The following is a 17,318-nucleotide window of genomic DNA, read 5'->3' as shown; positions in this document are numbered from 1 at the left end:
TGTTATCAGGCCTATTTATGCCTAACACAGAACAGTAATTTAATACAGATCACCGCTGGTGCCTTTGAAGTCTAATTGGTAGTGGTGATGTGATATTACATCTGGCTGGAGATTTGAGTGTGTGTGTGTGTGTGTGCGTGTATCTGACCTGTAGGATTCTGCGCAGAGAATCCAGGTAGCTGCGTTCACTCTGGATGATGGAGCCAAGGATGTGACGCCTCACCACCTGAATTCCACACACACACACACGCACACACACACACGCATACACACACATGCATGGTCAGAACACCATCCGTGAAAACCCCACACACACACGGAAACACTCCCCAGCAGAACCGCACCGAAAGATAGACTGCTTCCAGAGAGCCTTAGACTTTGTTTTCCTGCTTTGTTTTGTCAAGGTCGTCTTCTGATGTACATGTCATCCTGGCTTTGCAGTGGTGGAAAGCCACATTGAGAGCAGCAGTGTGTTTGTGTGTTTGGGAGTGGCAGCTTGGCCCGAATGAGGCCCTGTTTTCAGTGGATTCAATGATGTTTCATTTGAAAAGGCTGGCCCTGTGTTTTACTGCGGCCTGTATATAACCAATCCAATCACACAAGACAGTCTTTAAAGTCGATGGAAGGGCAAACTCTTTTGTCCGAGGTCTTTCGCATTCTGTGCACAATTTTTTGCTGAAATCATGGAGTAAAATCCCGATGAACAACACAACAGTAGACAAACTTGTCTTGTGGTGTTGAGGTAGGATGAGGGAGGTCTTTGTACTTTAGATGGTATTAATGGAAGTCGACTATAGGGATGGAGGTATGGAAGTGGAGTGGACTATAGGGATGGAAGTATGGAAGTGGAGTGGACTATAGGCATGGAGGTATGGAGGTGGACTATAGGGATGGAGGTATTGAGGTGGACTATAGGGATGGAGGTATTGAGGTGGACTTTAGGGATGGAGGTATTGAGGTGGACTTAGGATGGAGGTATTGAGGTGGACTTTAGGGATGGAGGTATTGAGGTGGACTTTAGGGATGGAGGTATTGAGGTGGACTATAGGGATGGAGGTATTGAGGTGGACTTTAGGGATGGAGGTATTGAGGTGGACTATAGGGATGGAGGTATTGAGGTGGACTTTAGGGATGGAGGTATTGAGGTGGACTATAGGGATGGAGGTATTGAGGTGGACTTTAGGGATGGAGGTACGGAGGTGGACTATAGGGATGGAGGTACGGAGGTGCTGATCTGACCTGCTGACTGCTCAGTCCCTCTGGCATGGCGCTGAGGTGGGCCGGAGGGTGTTTGACGTCAGGCTCAGCCACATCCAGGTACCCAGCGTCATCCTCCACGTCGTCTGTGGGAGCACGCACGCACAAACACACACACAAACACACAAACACACACAGACAATAACACGTGAAAAGACAAACAAAGGCACGCACAGAAAACATGTACACAGAGATCAGGCCTCAGATGGTGCAGCTGAAGACAGGTCAGGACACACTACCCTGACATGCAGGTTTATTACTTAAAAAACATGAAGAGATCCCTACTCTGCTCGAAAAAGTCGGTTAAAAGACAGAAGTTTCAAACGGCACTTTGTCTGGGCATAAAGAGGCACACAGACAGCGTGACTGCAAGAGAAAAGCACGTTCAAACACCCTCACTTCTCTGCAGGGGTACAAAGGCGTTCAAAAGACAGAAAAGACCAAAAAGAGATCCTTACTTTTCCCTCCTCCAAAAGCATGAAGGCATACGAAGAGCTTCTCTTTGGTAGCACCATTCCAATTAAAGACTCTGGAAAGCTAACAGAGTGTCTCACAGTGTGACTTTATAAGGCTGGACAGATTCCACTGATCAATGTCTTAAAATAGCACCGCTGCCCTCTTTACCGTTCTCCTCGCGATTGTGTGAAGATTTGTCAATGTTGTGGCTGTGGTGCTATGGCAAGTTTGCAAGGCTGTGCGACAGTCCATTAACGGGCGATAATCTCCCACCATTGAGAGACTAGGAGGCTTCCTGTGGCGCAGCCTTTGTCACGTGATGCTCACCGAATAGTTTGTCTCTCGCATCAGATGCGTCCGTTGGCCCCAACGCATGTCTTTAATCTGAGCATGGCAGATTTAGCCCAGCGGTTCCATTTGAAATTTCTCACATGATTTTGATGATTTCTCCCCCCCCTCCCCTCTTTTGAAAAAGGAATTGGAAAAGCAATGGGAGGCTTTCTCCTCTATTTGCTTCCAGCTTTCTGCTTTCGGCTGGGCATGCATCACAGACACACAGCGGCTTATTTACGTCTACTGAGATGTATGGGCTCAAGTCTTTCTTGTAAACTCTGTGGGCGTCACTTCCCAGGATCCTCCTACGCGAAGCAGGCAAATGTGTTCATCTCAAATGAAAGACATTTGGCAAACTGCTCCACAGATGTATTGGCGGAATTTTTCTACATTTAATTTACATTTAGTCATTTAGCAGACGCTCTTATCCAGAGCGACTTACAGTAAGTACAGGGACATTCCCCCGAGGCAAGTAGGGTGAAGTGCCTTGCCCAAGGACACAAAGTCATTTGGTTGGCATAGCCGGGAATCGAACTAGAAACCTTCTGATTACTAGCTTGATTCCCTCACCGCTCAGCCACCTGACTCCAGCCTCCTGACACACCTGACTTTACCTGACTGGTCCTTCCTGTGGAGGAACGAGACTCTTCGCATGAGGGCTATTTTGGTCTTCTCCAGTCCATCCTTGGTTCCACTGCGTGCTGCTTTCATGAGCTGGTTAACCTAATCCAGAGACACACGTAGAGACAGACACCAGGCCAGTTAGCCCAGTGGCAGAGGAAGAGGCACCAAAAAAGTAGACAGAAAGGTCGAAAACACACAAAGTAGAGACGACAAAATAAGTGGAAGCCACAAAAAGCGGAGGCAGCAAAAAAAGTACAAAAGCCACGAAAAATAGAGACGACATGAGAGGAGAAGTTCTAAAAAGTCAACTCCAGTGAAAAGGACAGGCAGCAAAAAAAAGAAGCTGGTCCTCCAGGAGAGAGGACTCCGTAGACAGAGAGAAAAGAATGAGGAGGAGAGAGGGAGAAGGAGAGGGAGGCAGGCCGCTGTGCTCATCAAGCCATCATGAATCCTACCATCTGCCTTGCTGTGTGGGTCTAGCACGGCTGATCTCTAATCAGAGGCTGGGAGCAGATCATGGAGAGATCTTAGAGAGATTAAACCACCAGGCTGAGCCCCAGATTTTGGGGAAGGGAAGAAAGAAAGGATGGAGGGAGGGAGGGAGGGAAGAAGGGAGGGCGGGCGGGCGGGGTAAGAAGTCAGTAGAGTGGTGTATGTTCAGGGCGGGAGAGTTGATGTGACCACAAACCCCACCCTGAGAATGGCTAAGGCTAGGCAACCCCCCCCTCGCCGCCCCGCCCCCGCGCCCCACACCCCCAATCCCCTCAGCTTCCCACAGCCTAGAACCCTTTCATGGCGATAGTATTTTTAAATGATGCCACTTCAGGAAACTAGGTCATTAATTGTGTGTGTGTGTGTGTGGATGGGGGGGGGGGGGGGGGGGGGGGGGGGCAGAGAGAGAGAGTGAGCAACTTGGCAATGTGTTTCGGTAAGTAAAATAGGCTGCAATGCTACTTCATAATGCATGCGTCCCATAAAGTCCTGGTGGGACACTAAGCAGACAGGCTCCTGGGAGAGGCCCAGACAGGAGCGAAGCACAGGAGCGCCAAGCATGACAGCGTGAGCAGAGCATGAGTGTGGAGGTGAAGAGTGTTAGTCGTTTCTACGAGGGTGTGAGTGTCCCTGGCGTTGGGAATGGCGGGAGGCAGCGTCCTGCGGGGCTCTGGCAGGCGTCTCGGCTGCAGTACCTTGGTGTCATAGCCGTGCTTTCCCCCCAGCCTCATGGCCAGCTCTCGCTTGGTCCTGGCACAGTGCTCCCTCAGCCGACGCATGTCAGGGGAGAGCTGGCGTACCGCACCGGGTATCACCACGGTGACGACACGGGCGGCGGAGGGGGGTGGAGGGGTGCAGGGAATGGCGGGGGCGGGTCACGTTAAACCACACGGAGCAGCCGCACACAGCATGAAGGGAGGGGGGGGGGGGGGAGAAAGGAGGGAGGGAGGGAGGGAGGGAAGGAGAAAGGGAGAGAGAGAGGGAGGGTGAGAATGGACAAACGGAGGGGAAAGGATCAAAGCAAAACAAGCAAGGCAACAGCAGGATTAATCACAAGGATGGAGTGCGGAAGCTTAGAGCTGTGCTTTGGTCAAAGGGTAGAGCTGGCTGATGCTAATAACTATGATTCGTTGGAGGGTAATGTTTGCCGTACTGGGCTGTCATGGAGAGCGCTGAGGGGATTTTCATAAACTCAAAACTGTAATTACCTCAGCTAGGACCACAACATGCCTCTCTTACAGGCTAACGCTTACCGGGACTCTGAAATGAACGTTTTGCAATGGATATCCTGAGGTGTCTGTGGAGTGATACCCTTATCGTTGCCATTTCCATTATGTAAAAATATGTAAAGAAAAGACGAGACGGTAAATCTATGCATTAATAATTCTTCCACTCAGCAAAATGCCAGTATTTGGTTTACTCCTAGCCTCCCTCTGTGTTGTAGGCACAAGGATACATGGAGGAGACAATTACATCTTAGCAAACAGAACAACACGAGCCCTGAGGGACATAGTGCCCTCCTGTGGACAACAAGGAAACTGCTGCTACAAAGACACCACAAGCTGTAAAGTGCAACCCCATCCATGAAGGCTGGCAGGGTGGAGATCCAGTGATACCTTTTCAAGTCTGAAGACTTCAAGATTCCTCTCAGCTCAAGAAGCAAGGCCAGTACTCTACCGAGCTAGGCCTATTCATCTTTCATGATCTGCACATGCATCAGACAGTTCTCCGCATAAATAAAGAACAGATTTTGTGGAGAGTGCAGACGTGGCGGAGAAATATTCTCTTTGAGCTGTGTCTCGTGTCTTACACAAACATACGCTACAAAGTCATTGGTCATGGCACACGGCTACTCCAGCCGCCGATGTGTGCAGTGCGTGCGCGGGTGCGCGCGGCGTGTGCGGTGCGCGCGGCGTGTGCGGTGCGTGCCTACCTTGCTGCGTGTGGGGAGTTTGCTCTCGGTGTCTGACTGCTCGTCGTAACTCTCAAACTCACTAGAGCTCCATCCGTTGTCTCGGTCTCGCGTTGCACCCTCTCTGTGAACGTCTTCGTATATTATATCACCTAACACACACAGACACACGCACATGAAAAACGCACACAAACCAAACGTACATTTGCAGAAAATACACACAAATGTTTCGGAATTTGTGTGTGTGTGTGTGGAGGGGGGCGGTAGAGAGGGTTGGGGGGGCCTTGCTCCTGATACTGACCTTCAACAGGAGAGAGAAGCCCCTCGCTAGGCACATCATCATAGATCACCTCTGGACTCTCTGGCTCTTGGTCTGCATCTGCCACACACACCCTGGACAAGAAAGCACACACACACACACACAAGATAAAACAACAGGAAACATGGAGCTAAGCACTGTCGAATGTGTCGACCCCACGTTTGTGATGTGTTTGTTTGTACTCTCCACTTCTGTTTGTTAAGTATTGACCCAATTCTCTCTGCATGCTCTACGGGGTTTTTCATTAACTGCTTTGAAGGTGTTTCAGTCCAATTTGGTTCGGTGTGCCTTATCGATTACGTTTTAAACTGTGATTTGTCTGCAGCCATTTTGTTAAGCCTCAAACATCAACAATTACTGTTCTCAATTAATCTCAGGGGCCAATACGAGGTATTTTCTATGACATGAATTAGCTAGGCTGGATTAGCTCAACTGGATTACCCAATGCTGCTCAATCTCAGTCTTGGACAGAATCTTTGAGAAAGATGAACTGCAAGTGTTAAACTACAAAAGAGATGAGCTGTCTATTCAATTGATATATATCTCTTTATCTCTCTCTCTTTCACTATATCTTTCTTTAAATCTCTCTACAGTATCTCTCCTTTTCCCCCATGTCTCTCTGTCTCACAATCTCTTGCTTTCTCTCACTCTTTCTCTCGCTATCTGTCTCTTTACATATTGGGAGAACGCCTCTGTCTCTCTCCCTCCCTCTCTGTTTCCAGAACTGTGCTGAGACTGAGAAGGAAATAACACCATCATGGCTATTAGAAAACCTATCTGACGATCTGCAAAGTCACTGACGAATTCCACAGGGAACCTGTTAGTTCAAACACACGGAAGCCGAAATTCTACACTGCGTTTCTCCCTCTCATCCAACTATTCCAGAAGACAACAATGGCATTCATGAATTATTCAAGAATATGCAGATAGGATCAGCACTGTCTCAAAACCCTTTTTGAGGCTCCTCTGAGGTGAAGGTCATGATGAGGTGACAATATTCTCATAACACAGGTGATAACGCAATCACTGAGACGGGTCATGGAGGTGAGCTTTGCTACAATCTGGAGAACGGTGTCTTCTCCTACGTCTGCAAGGTTGAGCAGAGAGGTGAGAAGGTTTCTGATTGTTTTAATCTGTAAACAGGAAATGTTTCACCAGACATTTAATGGGTTCGGCCCTCGGTCTGTTAGAAAAATAACAACCCACTCCTGCAATTACACAAATCAGCTCTGCTATATCCGTGATTGCTAACGTTTGATTAAAACTGAAACATAAACATCTAAGCATCTTGTTTTTCTTTACAACAGTGGAAAGGCACAAGCAATATTGCACTGCTATAAAACTGCATCTAGATTTAAGGGTAGCCTACCTAATTCAGACACATGTCCTTGTTACACTTTAATAATAATAACCTACAGGTCCAAACCAATGTTACTGTGTATTTACGGTGCATGGAATTTGCATACTGATTATTAATAAAGGTAGTAGTATTGGATGTTGGATCTACAGTAAATTAATTCATTACTATTTTGGTACAGGTATTAAAGTGCAATAAATCACCATCCCTACTTCATTATAAAGTCAATAGAACTTATTTAAGACTGTATGAAACAAAGACGCATGAAATATTACAGTAACATGCAAGGTACAAAGGACAGACAGTCTGAGTGGGTGCAGGGGAGGAATGTAGCCAAGTTAATTTTAGCAGAGTCAAACTCCTTGCTGTGTTTCCACAAGCCTCTTTCAAATACCGGTAGAATTGCTGGCTGAGATGAAAACCAAGAATAATTTTTCGTTCTGGAAATAAACTAATAGTCTGGTATTGATTTCTTTCTTAAATTAACTGGATTCTCATCTTGCCCATGAGGACATCAAATTATGAGAGAGAGAGTGGGTAAAGAGAAAGAGAGAGAGATTGAGAGAGAGAGAGAGAGAGAGAGAGAGAGAGAGAGAGAGAGAGAGAGAGAGAGAGAGAGAGAGAGAGAGAGAGAGAGAAAGAGGGAGAGAGAGAGAGAAAAAGAGAGAGAAAAAGAGAGAGAAAAAGAGAGAGAAAAAGAGAGAGAAAAAGAGAGAGAGAGAGAGAGAGAGAGAGAGAGAGAGAGAGAGAGAGAGAGAGAGAGAGAGAGAGAGAGAGAGAGAAAGAGGGAGAGAGAGAGAGAAAAAGAGAGAGAAAAAGAGAGAGAGAGAGAGAGAGAGAGAGAGAGAGAGAGAGAGAGAGAGAGAAAAGAGAGAGAGAATCCCACAGAGACACAAAGAAAGTTACAAAGATAATGTGTTTTCGAACATGGTCCTGTTCATCTAAATCAATGTCAACAAATGCAATGCAGCCATAAGAAAAGAATGGACAATCTTTCACAGTGAGATGCAGGGTCAGCACACAAGTTCTCCTTCACCTGGCACCATCCATAGTTTGGTTCTGTACCTTCAGAATGCTCCAAGGGGCCCGAGCTCTCCTTGGCCGTGTCCAGACTGCAGTCCTCTGGGCTGGGCTGGCTGGGCTGGCTGAGCTGGTCCCCCACGTGGGGCTGGTCTCCAGGACCAGGGTCTCCTGTGGCCCCTTCCCCCACAGACTGTGCTGAGGCACTGGGCTCGAGAGGGCACGCAGAGGTTCTGGAAGGGTCCAAGTAACACAAACATTGAATAGAAGTTACTGGTTGCCTAACTGACTGTCTGTCTACCTGCCTGCCTGTCTTACCTGCCTGCTTAACTGACTGCCTGTCTGTCTAACTAACTGCCTAACTGACTGCCTGTCTGCCTGCCTAACTGATTGCCTGCCCGGCTCTTTAGTAATGTTTCACAGTGATAGTATGCAGTCTTGTGCTAACATTCTTCTTGTCCCTCCCTCCACCGAGGGTAGGACCTCACCTCAGGCTTGGTAATCCTTCTTTCCTGTTTCACGGACCAGCACTCAGTGTGCTACTGTACAGCATGTTGCTCATTACGCCTTCATTCCAGAGAAAGGGAGGAGAGTGGAGGAGAGAGGAGGGGAGGAGAAGGAAGGGATGTAAGCCGGGGGCGGTAGTCTGTAGGCCTCCCTGTTGTCTAAGCATACCAGGCCTCCCGGAAAAGCCTGACAGGACACACATGCTCCAGCTCCCCCGGAGAGGGAGAGCTCTGCTCCTGGATCGGTGTGTTTCACCCCCAGGGAACAGGGATGTGGGTCGAATAGCATCTCAGCTCCTCTCAGTTGGAGCTGGATGGAGCCAGGCTGGCGCAGCTAAACAAGTAGGACAACAGCTTGAAAAACCTCCACACCTTTTACTGCCCGGCTGCCCTGCATCAGCCCCGGAAAGCTTCTCTACGTCTGGGAGTGTGGAAGGGAACATGTAGCGGGTCTACCCACTGTAGCCACTTTGCAAAACAAGCCTTTTGACTTTTCATGAAGAGTTATTGCCTTTCTCCCCAAGTGCTGCTCCTCAATATCCTGTCAACCAGCAAACTTAGCTGAAGCTATAGTGATGCTAATGGGCTAAGAGGATGCCCTGGGGGCCAGGCAGTCAGTAACAGCCCAATCCTTGGCTTGGCGGAGCAGATGCAGTTGCTGACTCAGCTACTGTGTGGCTGGTGTGGAAGTCTTCTTGAAGAGCTGGCTGGTTCCTATCCACGCCTGTTCAACCAGGACAATGCCTGCTTTGTCCAGAAAGAGAATGGAATATAATGACATGCATCCTCCTACAATCCCGCCTCAGTGTCTCACACCACTCGCACTTCATCCCTTTCCATCTTTCCATCTTTCTGTCGCAGTCAGCGACACCAACAGTCTCGCCTCTGTTCATTGCAAGTGAGAGAGACTTTGACTTTAAGGATATCTTTATTGGGCAAAACTGAGGGAGGGAGAGAGAGAGAGAGAGAGAGAGAGAGAGAGAGAGAGAGAGAGAGAGAGACATAGAGGGTTAGATATTGATAATGAGAGAAATGTAGAGAGAGAGATTATAATTGTTTGTTTTGTGATGGATGATGATTAAGTTCTGTGATGTGTGTTCATAATTACATGTGTTGTCCTTTCACTGTGGACTGCTTTGGCAACATTGTTTAGCCTGAACATTCATGCCAATAAAATGTAGAAAAACGTATATTGATAGAGAAAGAGAGAAAAAGAGAGATGAAACAGGCAGAGAGAGAGGGGGATGGATGCCTGTCTGCCTGTGATCCTTCCAGGGAGAGAAAAAGAGAAAGTTAAAAGTAAAAAGAGAGAAAGAGAGTAATGCTGAAACAGGGGTACTTCATATGTGCAACTGTGTCCAGAGTTCATCAAACTTCTCCCATAACATCTGCTAATAAAAATGTAAACTCTCTCTCTCTCTCTCTATCTCTCTCTCTCTCTCTCTCTCTCTCCTCTCAGATGCCAGGCAGGGGGTGTCAGGAAGTGGCAGGACACAGTGTATCACAGATAATAATAGCATATACCTGCCGAGCAATGTCAAGCTACATGACGAGACACAAAACTGACGTTTTGAAATGGGCTTTGGCTTCTGCTCAAGAACAGCACAAAAACAATTAAGGTACAATAGGTAATATTCTTTTTGTATTTCAGTGAAAAATAAAGGTTTTGGAAACATGTTGTGTAAGCTAATGAGTCCCTCTGAGAGTGGTTTAGCAACACAGACAGCTCAGTACCAGTGGAATGTCATTTTCACATTTGTGAAGCGGCCCACTACTTTCCAGCAATTCTGTTCCAGACAGTCATCGTCGGCAAGGTGGGCTTTCCTATTTGGCTTAATTTGTGAAACCACTGTCGATCAAACTCAACCTCGAGTAAGTGCAGAAGTTCAGAAAAGAATTGTCAGGAATTCAAGAATTCAGGACAAAAATTCTCATAACTGAATTTCTGATATTTTAATTGATTTTACCTAAATACCCTAAATTAAATATACTAGCAAGGAAAGTTAAGAGTGCTGTACAGTCATGAAGGTAAACACCATCTAGTTACTGTCATATACCAGAAGATCAGAAGTAGTCTTCAGAGTGCCCTCTCAGGTGTTGTGTTAAGTCCTGCCTGAGGGAAGATTTCCCTCCTTGTGAACTGAATCACAATATCTCACATGCATGTACACACACAGACACACGCACACACACACACACCATGCCCTGTGACTAACCCACAGCACTAGGACGGATGCAGGAAACATTCTTCAGCCAAAGTGACAAACAGTACAGTACAGTACAAACAGTACAGTACAGTATCTGGATTCAAAGCCCAGCCTCAAGATACTGCCAAGCCAAAGTGTTAGCAGGCAGTATATGCAAATCCCACAGCTCTGAATCTGTTTGTGTTTCCTCTGGCTTGGGGCGAGAGGAGAGAGATTGCGGCTTTATCTGACTATTCCTTCTCTCTGCTCAGGGTGTAAGGTAGAGCCCTGAGAAGAACAGCGCAGCCGCACTACCGTTGTGTTGCGTATCTTGACAATGCAGTGGAAACTCACAATATGTCCTTTATGTTATCAACAGCAAGTTATTTTAAGGCCTGTAAAGTCACCATAGAAGAGGATGGTGTGTGGAGGGATGTGGGTGGGTGAGGTAGAGTGGTGTTGAAAAGGGCTGAAGCTTCTGTAACACTGATGTAACTGTCTGTAACCCGCCTCCAATTTCTTCCACACTATCTCTCTTTCTTGATGCGACTGCCATGCAAGTGTCAGGTTGTCATAGTGACTGTTGTTAGGTATTGTCCATGTGAAGGAGCTCATTTACTCCCGGTCCATCAGCACTGACACCTAATGACACCACCGTCATTAGGCTCATCTCTGGTGAGGATGAATCTGACTACAGGTGGGAAGTTGACAACCTGGTTACCTGGTGCAGCCACAACAACTTGGAGCTAAATGCTCACAAGACAGTGGAGATGATTGTGGACTTCAGGAATAACCCAGCCCCAGTCAGTCCCATCACCCTGTGTGACTGCCCAGTCAACACTGTGAAGTCCTTCCCCTTCCTGGGTACTATCCTCTCCCAGGACCTCAACATGAACATGAACTGAACATCAGCTCCCTCACCAACAAAGCACAACAGAGGATGTACTTCCTGCGGCAGCTGAAGAAGTTCAACCTGCTGCATCTTATTTGTAATATGCAATATGTAATATTTTACATTGTATAGTATTGTTTATAATAATTTAGACTGTTGTACATGTTCTACATTTTATATTTAAGATTTATCTTATGTTTTCCGTATGCACCTTCCTGCCACAGTAAATTCCTTGTTTGTGTAAACTTACTTGGCGAATAAGGATGATTCTGATTCTGATTAAAGTGTAATGAATTAGGTACCTGATGCCAAATATCGTCACACACACACACACACACTCAAATACTTTACACTACAGACACATACACACACACATTCAGAGGCACACACATAGACACAGCTACAAATCATACATAGTCCATAATAAAATCTTCAAAAACACATTTTCATGCAATGAAATACACAAAGTTGGAAGATGTTGTATTTGTGCTGACAAATTCACACCTTAATGAAGGAAAGTACTATTTGTAGCTCAGTTCAGTAACCATGTTAACACTCCCAGTGGAAAGCTGGACTCAGCAGAAACCTGCCTGTGAGAGAAAATAGAAAGGCCACCAGCAGCTCTGTCTATCTATTTCTCTCTCTCTCTCACACACACACACACACACACACACACAAACACACACACACAGAAGCACAAACACACACATGAGCCAACACACGCAAACACACACACTCACGCAAACGGACACACACACACACAGTTACAAATTAACCAATCCTTTCAGCACAGGAAGGCACACAGGAATGCTGGATCCCTCCTCTGCTATCACCCAGGTTTCCCATCACACTTCCTAGAGGTGAGCAACAGGCAGGCCGCAGGGCCCTCACACCACACACACATGCACACACACACACTGGGTATGTCTGTGAGGACCATGACAGTCCTATATGAAACATTGCGTGGTCCGATCAGTGTACTGTGGTAAACATAAGATAAGATTAGCTTTGATGTCCCTGTAGGGAAATTTGCTCTGGGCTCCTACATTGACACTGTTCAAAGTGGATCCTATCAATGTAATAATGTAATATAATACTGTCATGTTATGATATAACATGTTATTGACTGTTCCAGGACACAAACAGCACAGAAAACTCATCTTTCAGACTTGTGAGGCAGTGTGAGAGTGTGTTCTGTGTGTAGAGGAGGGGTTTTCTGTCAGTTCTCCTGTCTGTGGGTCAGGGCCTTTCTCTCCCAACATGCTGCCTCTCAGTCTTTCTCTCAGTCTCACACTCATCTGGTTTGTGTGGATGACGTTGTGTTTGGCTCCATCAGACACATTACGTAAACCCAGTGGTGATACAGATGGATGGCTGCTTCCAGCAGAGTGCCTGGTACAGGAGAGACACACACAGTCCCTGCTCTGCACTTTGTTCTCATTGTTGTGTTGTCACGTCTCTCTCTCTATCTAGTATCTCCCTCCCCCCTCCCTCTACCCTTTATGTTTCTCTCTCTCCCCTCTCTCTTTCTCACTCCCCTGTCCTCTCTCCCTCTCTTTCCCTTTCTCTCCCTCTCGCTCTCATTCCATGGAGGGAGCCTCCTTAGAATCTAAGGTGATATCAATGTTCAAGAGTTTTTAAATCATCTGCTTGATTCACACTACACACCCGATTCAAATCAAACGTTTAATACGGTGCAGCCTTAACCGCGATGACAGATGTGAGCAGGATGGAATGTCCTGCTTCAGGCACACTCCCCCAGACAGAGACAGTTTAGTTTGGATCCCACCCATACTGAGAGTGAGAGGAAGAAAGAGAGAAGAGGGTGAGAAGGTGTGTGTGTGTGTGTGTGTGTGTGTGTGTGTGTGTGAGAGAGAGAGAGAGAGAGAGAGAGAGAGAGAGAGAGAGATTGAGGGAGAGAGAGAGAGAGAGAGAGAGATTGAGGGAGGGAGAGAGAGAGAGAGAGATTGAGGGAGGGAGATTGAGAGAATGAAAGGGAAGGAAGGACAGAGGGCAGGAGAGGGAGACAGAAAGAGGGAGAGAGGGAAGGAGAGCAGGCGGGGTGTTTACCCTGTGGATGACTCATTAACGGCAGCCACATCTGGAAGAAACAAAGCCAAACAAGAACCAGTTAGGGAGAGAAAAAATACACAAATCCTAAAAAATAACGATGTTTCAAAACAAAAATAGCATTCCTTTTTCTCGAGTTCTTGAGTTTACATTTGAACATTGGAAAGAGTGTAAGGTATTGTTCACAGACACAAGTACAGTATGAGCAGAACTATTGAATGCAGGTGACAGACAGGGAGACACCAAAGGATACATAGGGATGCATACAGGTCACACAGGTGACACTACCAACATTAAATAGAAGTGAATAGCATGTCAATAGCACGAACCAGTGAATAGCCTTGTGGGGTGGATAGCCATCAAACAGCCTCTACGGTTAGAATATGGGTGTATAGATGTTGTCAGCCTTCTATCTGCCTCTACAGTTAGGATGTCTTGTCTGTAGATGTTTCTAGTCTTCTGACAGCCTCTCCAGGTCTGAGATCTTGTGTATAGATGTTGTCAGCCTTCTATCTGCCTCTACAGTTAGGATGTCTTGTCTGTAGATGTTTCTAGTCTTCTGACAGCCTCTCCAGGTCTGAGGTCTTATGTATAGATGTTATGAGCCTTGCTCTAGGCCGCAGGGAGTCACTGTAAAACCCCTGTCATGTGCTGTGGGAGGAGTCTGTCCCAGCTCATCTCCATTACTAAGCAGCACTGGGTTACATAACAGGCTTCCCTTCTGGGGACAGCATCGTCATCCTCACCCGCCCTACACACACACACACACGCACACACGCTTGTACACACACCTAAACACACATGCACAAACTCATACTGCACACACATACACACACACACACATGCACACACACCTAAACACACATGTACAAACACATACTGGGCACACACACGCACTCACAGACACACACACACACTCAGCTCCCCTGGCCCCTGTCTGAGTCTCCTCTCAAACTCTCCTCAACCCACTTACAGGATTAGCACACATAGGCTTGGTGAACAAGCCTTTTAATTAAGCACTAATCACTTCATTTTGTCCGACAGCCGTTCTGGATTTAAATATCTCTCTGTTTCATTAGCTGGGGAGAGTACAACAAGCAGGCTTGTTTGGCAACATCATCCAGGTAGTCCGGATGTCACTCTACATATCTACCCTGCCTGATCCCATTATATGGAGGCTTGTCCTGCTCTTTGTTCCTGTCTGTCTGAGCAATTGCGACATCTTATTAGGCAGGTGCTAAACACCTTGTGAGTATGAATATAACACATGGTGGCATTGTTGTCGGAAAATAAAAAGACTATTTAGAATAGAAGGGAAAATGATACAATGCAATGCAATACAGTATGATATTTCAAAATCATTTAACCTAGTTGATCAACATGACAAACCTCACCTGTACAGGCTGTGGGGTTTTTGGCCTCTGAGAGTTGGACCTCCTGCCTGATAGAGGGCGCTGTACTGACAGGCAGCAAGTCAGATCGGCTTGTCTGCTGTGTCTCTTGTGTTTGGCTCGCGGTCTTCATGGAGATTGTCTCCTTGGAGATTGTCTCCATGGCTTTGACAGAGCTTGATGAGCCGAGCTCTTTTGAGTCCCCTTGAACTTTTTCCTCATCCGTGCTGTCCTCAAACTCAAACTTTTCCCCTTCTTCCTCATCCTCCTCCTCCTCTCCGCCCCTCTGTTGTGGCTGAGGTGTCACAGTGGACATAGGCTCTGGAAGAAAGGCAAAAGATGGAGGAAAGGGGTTTTGAAAAAAAAGAAAAATGTCGTGAAGGAATTATGTACGAGCAACATCCAGTAGGTCATGACAGCTTATGGTCGTGCAGTTATCTAACAGAAATTCAAGCAAAATTACGTAAAACAATGCTTTTGGGAACATCCAAAGTCACTCAAGGTCATTTTGGGATGGGCCTCAAATGTGCCCATGTCAAAAGGATTCTGTCGAAATGACATAAGGGGGAGGCAAACACAAGAATATTGACCAAAACAATATAACACGTTTAAACTACTGTACAAAAGCCAGTACATTTTGGGGGGTGTCTCCTGGTTTGAATTTGATACTTTGAAAATGTGTGAGAGCTGGGAATCTACTGCAAAACAAAGATGAAATCATTATTGGAATGTGCTCTGCTCTCTTCCATCAACAAACTCAAACTCAAACTTTGTTTACACAAAAAACAATGGAGTGAAAGTAAGAGACACTGTGTTTATGGTGGAACTGATTGTAATACAAAATAACCTTCACATATTTTGTATGACAATAATAAGTAAAAATTTTGGTTGGTTCAGATATCTTTTTGAAGGTACATTTTTCAGATAGTTTCTGATGTGTTTGTTAAGAAGAACTTACATGACGGATGTGAGGCACAGTGTGAACCCTCAACCCTCTACAGTTCAGTCATTGTCATCATCCAAATGGTCTGAAAACACAAAACAATCGGCCACCAGACCACTCCTAGGCCCCATGGTCTTCCTGGATCCTGGATCTGCCTTTACAACAGCATCTGCTTTGCATTTCTATTAGTGCTAAACTGTTTCCTCTGCTGCAACATTCCTGGGCCCTGATAGGCCGTTCACGCTGCCACATGGGAGGTGACGAAATGCGGAGGGGGAGTGGGGGGGCCTAAAGGGGGGGGGGGCTAAATGGGGGCTCCCTGCCTCCCTGACGGAGGCCTGCTTGGGAAAAACCCTTTTCAACCCACATTTCTGCCGGGTTGCGCAATCCCCACCTCGCCCCTCCACCCCTCCCTTCAAGCTGCTGACCTGAATACGACGTTGACGGCGCGAGCTGCCAACGCTCCACCAGGAGACGATGTCAGCACTGTGTAACAATGCTGCGGGCCTTGCGAGGGAATCCACAGCATTTGAACGTGTTTTTCAGATTCAGCTGTTCAAATATGAGAGGGTGAGTTATTTGGAAAATTCCAAGGACGGCTGAAAAGCCTTTCCTCTAAGCAATAAAGACATTCTGTGTCTTGATTCATCTCCAACATCTGGAGGCCATATAGCCTGCAGGTCCTGTCCACGGTAGAAGGTGAGAGGTGAGAGGTAGGAAGTGAGATGTAGGAGGTAGGAGGTGAGAGGTAGGAGGTGAGAGGTGAGAGGTAGAAGGTAGGAGGTGAGTGGTAGGAGGTGAGAGGTGAGAGGTAGGAGGTGAGAGGTGAGAGGTAGGAGGTAGAAGGTAGGAGGTGAGAGGTAGGAGTTGAGAGTTGAGAGGTAGGAGGTGAGAGGTAGGAGGTAGGAGGTGAGAGGTACGAGGTAGGAGGTAGGAGGTAGGAGGTAGGAGGTCAGAGGTAAGAGGTAGGAGGTGAGAGGTAGGAGGTGAGAGGTGAGAGGTGAGAGGTGAGATGTAGGAGGTGAGAGGTGAGAGGTAGGAGGTAGGAGGTAGGAGGTGGGAGGTGAGAGGTGGGAGGAGGACCTGGCACCAAAGCCATCACACACAGAGCCCGTACCATTAGACATGACCCCAGGCTCAACCCATTCTTCCCACTGCTGCCATCAGGTCCCAGAGACTCTGCCACAGCGTGGTTCAATAAAACACCCCCGTAATTTGCATGTAGAAAGGGGCATGTACTGTAAGTATGTGTCATGTAGTTGTGTTGTATGGATATTGTATCTACGTTTAAGTGAGGCTCTGTCCAGACTGTGGCAAGAACATTTCCTTGAAAATGAAAAATGAACTATCTCTCTCCTGCTAGGTAAGCCTTCTTCTCCATGTTCTACAGCCCCTGTCCCCTTCGTCAGACCACAAACACAGTTTTTCCAGCTGAACCCACTCGACACCCTGTCTAACAAAAAGCCTTTTGTAGATGGGAAGACCCCCTGCTTCAGCCTCAGAAAGCATTGTCTCAGCCTGGCTCACTGAGGGACTGGTGAGCTGGTTAGATCACAGGTG

The 17,318-nt window shown here is 46.9% G+C and overlaps 1 protein-coding gene across 1 annotated transcript in view; it reads right to left on the bottom strand.

Moving 5' to 3' along the window:
* The window catches only part of arhgef10la (Rho guanine nucleotide exchange factor (GEF) 10-like a), a 72,525-nt gene that overhangs the window by 50,390 nt on the left and 4,817 nt on the right, over positions 1 to 17,318 (bottom strand). Inside the window, exons 2-10 of the mRNA XM_067245964.1 lie at positions 14,819 to 15,136; positions 13,425 to 13,455; positions 7,816 to 8,003; positions 5,376 to 5,468; positions 5,096 to 5,226; positions 3,858 to 3,953; positions 2,661 to 2,769; positions 1,240 to 1,343; positions 149 to 226 (exon numbers count right to left, since the gene is read on the bottom strand). Of these exons, the coding sequence (XP_067102065.1) occupies positions 149 to 226; positions 1,240 to 1,343; positions 2,661 to 2,769; positions 3,858 to 3,953; positions 5,096 to 5,226; positions 5,376 to 5,468; positions 7,816 to 8,003; positions 13,425 to 13,455; positions 14,819 to 15,131 (1,143 nt within the window). The 5' untranslated portion in view covers positions 15,132 to 15,136. The remainder of the gene's footprint in view (positions 1 to 148; positions 227 to 1,239; positions 1,344 to 2,660; positions 2,770 to 3,857; positions 3,954 to 5,095; positions 5,227 to 5,375; positions 5,469 to 7,815; positions 8,004 to 13,424; positions 13,456 to 14,818; positions 15,137 to 17,318) is intronic.

The sequence above is a fragment of the Osmerus mordax genome, chromosome 1 (genome assembly GCF_038355195.1).
Source record: "Osmerus mordax isolate fOsmMor3 chromosome 1, fOsmMor3.pri, whole genome shotgun sequence".
In the NCBI taxonomy this organism is placed as follows: Eukaryota; Metazoa; Chordata; class Actinopteri; order Osmeriformes; family Osmeridae; genus Osmerus; species Osmerus mordax.
The sequence above is the reverse complement of the archived record's forward strand: the minus strand, read 5'-3'. Positions and strand labels throughout refer to the sequence as shown.